The following is a 7,844-nucleotide window of genomic DNA, read 5'->3' on the forward strand; positions in this document are numbered from 1 at the left end:
AGTTCAATTGTGAAGCAGCATAGTTTTAAGCCAGCTTTGTTACATTTAATGAATTTTATTCTCATTTTTTAAAAAAGATTTTATTTATTCATGAGAGACACAGAGAGAGGCAGAGACATAGACAGAGGGAGAAGAAGCAGGCTCCTTGAGGGAAACACGATGTGGGACTCTGTGATAACGCCCTGAGCCTAAGGCAGATGCTCAATGGCTGAGCTACTCGGGTGTCTCTGTATTTTGCTCTCACTGATGAAGCTAGCTATAATTTTTCCTTTATTTATGTATGCCTGATATATACGTTGTCTGTTTTCTTAGTTTTTACTTTTGTGTCACCATTTATTTTTTACTTAGCTTGTATATTTTGTTGAATTTAGTTTTATGTTTTTAAATTGTTTTTTTTATCCTAATTAGAGAATTGTAATCTTTTGAAAGGTGATACCCAAATCCATCTATTTTTATCCTAATTTTTTTTGTTTATGCTTCCTTGATAGTTATTTGTTTTCTTACTATGTGGAGTATGCTATGTTAGCTTTATCCTCTGCAGTCCTTTAGGTTTATATTGTCTTTACAATTCTGCTTGTGGTCATCTAGTGTTTTTAAAAGAAAAGATTTTCTCCTATATTTCTAATTTTAGCAAAGTCACCAGTGAAAGTAATATTTGATTTTGTACCATGCAAAATGAACAGTTTAACATCCATACATATACTCTGGTCTGGGTGTTTTGTTTTTTTAACCAGATAATTATTGCATTTTGTTGAGAGTTTTTATGGGTCCTTTTGCATTTTGATTTTCATGAGAAGTTGGAAACTGTTAGCTTCATTACTCTGTAGACTAGAAACCCTGATTTACTTCTTCTGGAGATGTAGAATATTATTGTGATCTGGAAAATTTCCTCATCATACTCTTGGTGACAAGGGATCTAGATTTTAGAGCTTTTCCAGAAAAGTTTTTGTTTTTCGTGTTGTCCTATTTCTTTTATTATTTAGACAGATGTTTACCTTAGTTCTATTTGTTTTTGTTATTTTCCTGATACTTGGCATGATGTTGCTTTACTTAAGTTTGTTGAATATTTTTGTTCTGAGAGTCTTGTTCTTTTAATAAAAGTATCTAAATCAATTTATGTTTATCATACCTGATGTTTTTGATCTTACACAATTGAGTTCTGGCTTTTTTTTTTTTTTTAAAGTACTTTATTAAATAAAAGAAATAGCATTCCAGGTGCGCCTGGGTGGCTTACTTGGTTAGGCATATGCCTTCAGCTCAGGCTAGGGTCATGGGATCGAGCCCTGCGTCAGGCTCTCTGCTCTGTGGGGAGCCTGCTTTTCCCTCTCTCTCTGCTGCTTCCCTTGCTTGTGCACTCTCTCTCTCTCTTTCTCTCTCTGTCAAATAAAGAAATACAATCTTTTTTTTTTCCCTAACGGATATTGTTAAGAGACCCTTTATTGTCCAGAAATGAAATTTAGAGATGATATAGCTTCCCTCACACGTAATTCTAAGTGTAGGGGGTTGAACAGCCCCCCTCCCCCCAAGAAATAAAATCTTAAAAAAAAAAAAAAGGCAGTAGCATTCTGAACTTCCTAAATGGTCTTGTTAACTGTTAGGGGTGCTTGTGCACACAGGCACATATATATGTATACATATATGTGTGTATGTTTATATACATACATATGTTGGTATATGTGTGTATGTATACATGTATATTGTGTATATATATGTGTGTGTGTGTGTGTGTATATATAATTTTTCTCCCCCAGCGCTTGAGACAGCCTTCTCCTGTAGTTCCTGCTCTTCAGAACAAAATAGCAAGCAAACTTCAAAGACCTCCTTCAGTTGACAGCATTATAAGTTCCTTTATTCAGGTATATGCTTTTTCTTTTGATTTGTTCATCTTAGCTAAGTTATTTTAGATTAGGGGAATTGAATGAATTTTTTTTATTCATCATATTTAGATCACATTTTTTCAGATCTGAAATATAGATGATGTTTGTATTTATTTGTTGCATCAGCTGTAATTGATAATACTTGGTACCCTTAAGTTAAATTCTTTTGACGGATTATAATTTAGCAAATGGTTCTTGTCCAGGCCCCTCAAGGAGGCGTTTTCTTTGATAATATATCAACTGGCTAGCTGTAGTTATGCTAATGAAATCCCTTATACTTTAGACTGAGCTGTTATCAAAAGAGAGCTGGGAAAATGTTCTAGAGGGATTGTTCCTTGAGTTGACTCTTGAAGAATGAGTAGCAATTTGCCATAAAGAGGAGGAAGAGGGACTTTGAGCATGTGCAAAATTGTGGAAGAAAGTGTAAGCCATGTGGCACACATGGAGAAGAATACACCGTGGTTTGGTCTGGCCTCAGTGCCTGACCAGGGTGACAAGAGAGGTAGAGGTCAGAACATAAGCAGGATGTTGTATAGAGTGCTGAGGGGTTTGATTTTATTTCCATTGATGAGTGGATACCAAAGGGGCTAATTACCAGAATAGACAAAGCAAATGTTTGAACATTGTCCTGAATCCCACCCTCTGAGGTTCTGATTAGTAGGTCTGTGGTAGATAATGAATAGGGATGCATTGTAATACTTTAAGTAGGAGAATGACACGTGTCATCAGTTGGAGAAGACAGTGTTATGGAGATGTATTTTAGAGGTCGAGTAAGACCATAAACATGGAAACGAGTTATAGTGGTTTTGCAGAAGTCCATTTGTGAGACTTTGAGGACTTAAACAAAGGCAGTGACATTAAGAACTGAGAATGGATAACAAATCCAAGATATCCTTAGGAAACACAGATAATGGCATTTACAGACTGTAGCGGGGGGTAGGCATTAGTGACGACTTTCAAGTTTCTTGTGAGATTTATATAAAGTGGGTGGTTGAAAATATAGGTTGTGGCTAAGTAAGGAACTCTGGACTGGTTTTGTAGTTTTGAGAGCCATTAACATTGTTCCTTGTCAGATGAGTACAGCCATCTAGGATGAATTTGGGGGAAGTAAAGAGGGCTGAGGATGGAACACTGGGAGTTAAATATTTAAGAAGCAGAGAAAGGAAATAGAGAAAGTGACAGAGAATGGCAATATCAGTTGCTACTGGCCAAGTAGAAGGGTGTAAAATGCCCATTGGTTGTGTCACTTGGGGTCACCTGGTGACTGGTGAGAGCTGTGTTAGCGGAGTGATAGGGTGTAGAAGCAAAGGCAGTAGCCATGTGGTGAGGAGTGAATGGGCATGAGGAAGTAGACATTGTACTGGCATCTGTTCTTGAGGGGATAGCTGAGAAGGGACAGTAGATAGTGATGAAGGAGGAGATTCTTTTTTTAAGCATAAACTGAGAAAAGAGAGTGATTGGAGGAGGTCAGAGTCAATTTACCAGATACAGAGAATAGGTGAAGGGATTGTTTTTGGATGGACCAAGGAGGACCCTTCCATTGTGATGGGAAGGAAAAATACATGTAGGTAAGTGTATAGGTAGGATAGTGGGAAGTCTGGTTTCTTTCACATATAGTTACTTCAAAAAAGAATTGTTTTCAAGCTTCTTTGTAGAGAAGGCATACTGAGTATATCTTTGTTATGATTATTAAACAGGAAAGTTCCATGTCCAGGGCACAGTCTCCTCCGGTACCTGCCAGGAGAAACCAGCTACGTGCAGAAGGTAGAGTTAACTATTAATATTCAGTCTGTAATCTAGACTACTTCTCTTTTAAGCTTTTTATTTTGAGATAATTATAAACTCACGGAATGTTACAATAGAGCACAGTGAAGTCCCTGTGTACCCTTTCCTGCAGCTTTTCTCAGTGGTAATATCTTACATAGAACACTAACCAGGAAATTGACATTTGGTATGCTGTACAGACTTCCATCCAGTCTCACAGTTTTAACACAAAGTAATTGATATGTATTTGTGTTTGTGTGTGGTTCTGTACATTTGTATTATGGATAATTTGTGTGACTACCACACAATCAAGCTGTAGAACTGTGACATCAGGAGCGCCTGTGGGGCTCAGTGGCTAAGAATCTGCCTTTGACTCAGGTCATGATCTCAGAGTCCCTGGATTGAGACCCACATCGGGTTCCCTGCTCAATGGAAAGCCTGCTTCTCCCTCGCCTTCTGCCTCTCCCTCTTGCTTGTGCTCTATCACTCTTTCTCTCACGACAATAAAGTCTTAAAAACCAAAACAAAACAAGAACTGTGGCACTACCACAAAGGAACTCTCTTGTGCTTCCCGTTGTAGGTGTACTCTTCCCCCCCATTAAGAATAATTCTTAACTTTGGAAAATTTTGTATTTCAGAAATAGGTGTGTATATCTTACTGGTATTCATAAATATCTGTATATATAAAACACTAAAAATAACTTTAATAAAGATGTCTTTCTGAGCATTTTAGTTTTATAAGTCAGTTTATGTTTAATGTTTAATCTTCTCTTTTTATACCTGTCTTATTTTTTTACTTATTAATGTGAATTTGCAGAGGAGAAAAAAAATGTAATTATGGAGTTATCAGAAATGAGAAAACAGCTTCGTAGCGAAGAGCGGCGTCTGCAAGGCCGGTTGCTACACATGGACAGTGATGATGAAATTCACATAAGGCAAGTTACAACTTGTGTTTTTTGTTCTGTGTTTTGTTGTTCTTATATTCAGGAAAAGGAATTACATGCTAACCAGAATCCATTCAATCATTCTACAGTTTTGGAACAGGATTAATCAGTCTTTATTTTAAAATCACGTTTATTAGAATGGTTAGTTTGCATGCTTGAGAAAGATTTTAACAGATTGTTGGTAAAATTGTAATGACTGAAATAGCCTTTCCCTTAAAAGAAATGTAGCTTAATAATTATATCCTAGGGGAGGGACTCAATGCAACTAATCCAAAAAAAGCATATGATTTATTAAGTCTGTTTGTGTTTGTAGTAATGTGGTAGGTTTTCTTTCTCTTTTCTTCTTTCTTCTCTTTTTTGGTAAAGCAGCTTTTTCTTTAACCAATATGCTTTTAGATTCACATTCTTGAGTTTTTTTTTTTTTAATTTTTATTTATTTATGATAGTCACACAGAGAGAGAGAGAGAGAGAGAGAGAGAGAGGCAGAGACACAGGCAGAGGGAGAAGCAGGCTCCATGCACCGGGAGCCCGACGTGGGATTCGATCCTGGGTCTCCAGGATCGCGCCCTGGGCCAAAGGCAGGCGCTAAACCGCTGCGCTACCCAGGGATCCCCATATTCTTGAGTTTTATGTAGATTAGGTTGCCTTCATAAAACATTTATCCATACCTGTTGAATCTATATTCAGTGCAAAAATATGGGATATTTAATGAATTTTATTTAACCTAATATAAAACATATAAATTGAGTGTTTTAGCTGTCCTTCCTCTGCCACTAATATATTTATATAGATGGTGGTAGTGTGAGATGTTAGAATCCGGGAGGAAGAAAGAAGTAGCACTTTCTTAAAGGAATACCAGAAATAGTAGCTCTAACTATGAAATGTGTAACAGGATTCGACTTAGTAAAAAATGAGTTCCGAGGGGGCACGTCATTCTTCCAGCTCTATCTTAGAATGGACAGTTTGTTTCACCACAGAAATCAGTGAATGAAGATAATTGACTGATTTCAGTCCATATGTGCGCAAGGCAAATAGGTGCAGATGTTGCTTTGTAAGCTAATCTAAGTGGTAGGGAAGTGCATGCTGGGAAAGAGATAGTTGAAACAACTAAAAAATTATGAAATCGGTCTCTTACTTTCCCATCTTAGTCTTCAACAAAATCAGGCATAGAAATTTAGTCCTGGGGTGGGGAATGATATAGGAATGGAAAACTTCAGAGTTAGAATAATTATAAACAATTATATTTTAAAGTTATCTTTTACATTTTCATTCAACAATCTGTTTTCTAAAATACTTTCTAGCAAAATAACTCACTATCAGACATTTATGATCATTTTTGCCAAGATGACTCAAATTTTTTAAAATAGTGTTCTTCAAATTGCAGTTGCAGTCTTTTTGTAGGTTGTAAAGTCAATATAGTGCGTAACTACCACACTTTTTTAAAGAGGGTTTATTTTAAAAAACGTGATTTATTTTGGCATAGTTTTAAAGAAAAGTTGCAAACATAGTACAGAGTTTCCATATGCCTCCTCACTCCGTTTTCTCAATTATTAACATCTTGTGTTACTAGAGTATGACTATCACTAAAAGCTGATACTGGAACATTACTACTAAGTTCCATACTTTTCGGATTTCTGAAGTTTTTCTTTTAATGCTCTCTTACTTGTCCAGAATCTAAACAATATAGGGTACCACATTGCATTTAATTGTCATGTATCCTGGTCTCCTCTGGTCTGGGACAGTTTCTTAGTCTCTCCTTATCTTCATGCCTGTGACAGTCTAGAGGGGGGGTATTGGCTGGCTAGAATGTCCCCCAGTCTGCATTTGTCTGAAGTTTACTCATGATTAGACTGGTGCTAAGGGTTTTTGGAAAAAAATAGCACAAAGTGGATGGCCTTCTCATCACATCATCATATCGTGGGGATACCTGGCATCTACGGGACATTCCTGGGGATGGGAACCTTCATCATGTGGTTAAAGTAGAATTTTGTCAGGTTTCTCTGCTCCAGGACACAAATCAATAAATTTGGCACACTCACAAGAAGGGGTAGGAGGTGAGATTAAGCTGCATCTTCGGTGGGGAGGTTGGTTATCTATGCATATTATTTAGAATTTTTTCATAAGAAAGATTTGTCCCTTCTTGGGATGCCTGGGTAGCTCAGTTGGTGGAGCGTCCGACTTGATTTCAGCTCAGGTCATGCTCTGAGCTCATGGGGAGTCTGCCTCTCTCTTTCTCCTTCAGCCCCTCCTCCTGCTCGCCCACTCGCACTCAATCTCTTTCTCTATTTAAAATAAATAAATCGTTAAAAAAAATTTGTCCCTTCTCTTCCCTTTATTTAATCATTTATTTATCTCTCTTGTGTTTTGTGTATATTTATTTTGTACTTTGGAATATAATCCATTGTCCATTTTGGGCACTTCTGTATTTTCTAGTATTACAAGAGATACTCCAGGATCTTCTTGTATTTCCCCTACCACCTCCCTGACATCAGTCATTTCTCCAGGAAGCCATGGTTCTTCTTGGAGAATGATATTTAGAAACAAGGTCTGGATGTTAGATGTGCTTGCTGCTATTGGATGTCTTTGCCTCTGGGCTCTGTTAGTTTACAGAGCTAGATAATTTAATATATGTATGTGTACTACATCATAAACATATCTGTCTTTGTTCCTGGTCTATCAATTTGTATGTTTATTAACTTTATACTGATATTTAAGACTCTGGTCTAGTATATGGTAAGATTTTAATATAGCAGCTTAACCTCCAAGCATGTTCTGCTAAGTAAACACAGTGAGAAAATTTCGAGAATACAGAATGGCTAGATAATGAAATGTTAACCCAAGGTGGTAATTTTCAGTGAATAATTCTGTTTTACTTATCAACTACTTCTAAGTAATTGAGAGGTCAGTATTGTTTTTATTTTATGATCTTATAAATGTCTAGTTAACTATTGCAGCTTTGCATATTCAGACATGCATATTTACTTCAGTATAGTGGATTATTGACATGTATTTTCATTGCTTCATTCATAAATTGAACACTGTACTCTTTTGGCAAACCAATATAAGACAGACCAGGCAGCTTTTTAGTTTTCTTATTTGCAAATGATAACCATGAGATTTTAGTAAAGAAAAAATATACATATGTGTTTGAAAGTACCTTGTAAATTCTACATGCTAACTTAAGTTAGAGAATATATGTTAGAATTGCCATCATTTAGCAAGAATTGGTTAAATACATGTACTTTGGTATAATTTTTAA

General features: G+C 36.5%; 1 protein-coding gene across 28 annotated transcripts in view; it reads left to right on the top strand.

Annotated features, from left to right (window-relative positions):
* CSPP1 (centrosome and spindle pole associated protein 1) overlaps positions 1-7,844 on the top strand; it is a 183,604-nt gene that overhangs the window by 108,588 nt on the left and 67,172 nt on the right. For all 28 annotated transcript variants that reach the window (XR_005381064.1, XR_005381063.1, XR_005381062.1 and 25 more), the window contains 3 exons: positions 1,752-1,856; positions 3,575-3,641; positions 4,459-4,576. Coding sequence is in view for 21 of the 28 variants with exons in the window: in XM_038579450.1 (XP_038435378.1) it covers positions 1,752-1,856; positions 3,575-3,641; positions 4,459-4,576 (290 nt within the window). In the remaining 7 variants the exon portion in view is untranslated. The remainder of the gene's footprint in view (positions 1-1,751; positions 1,857-3,574; positions 3,642-4,458; positions 4,577-7,844) is intronic.

The sequence above is a fragment of the Canis lupus genome, chromosome 29, assembly GCF_011100685.1.
Source record: "Canis lupus familiaris isolate Mischka breed German Shepherd chromosome 29, alternate assembly UU_Cfam_GSD_1.0, whole genome shotgun sequence".
Classification (NCBI taxonomy): domain Eukaryota; kingdom Metazoa; phylum Chordata; class Mammalia; order Carnivora; family Canidae; genus Canis; species Canis lupus.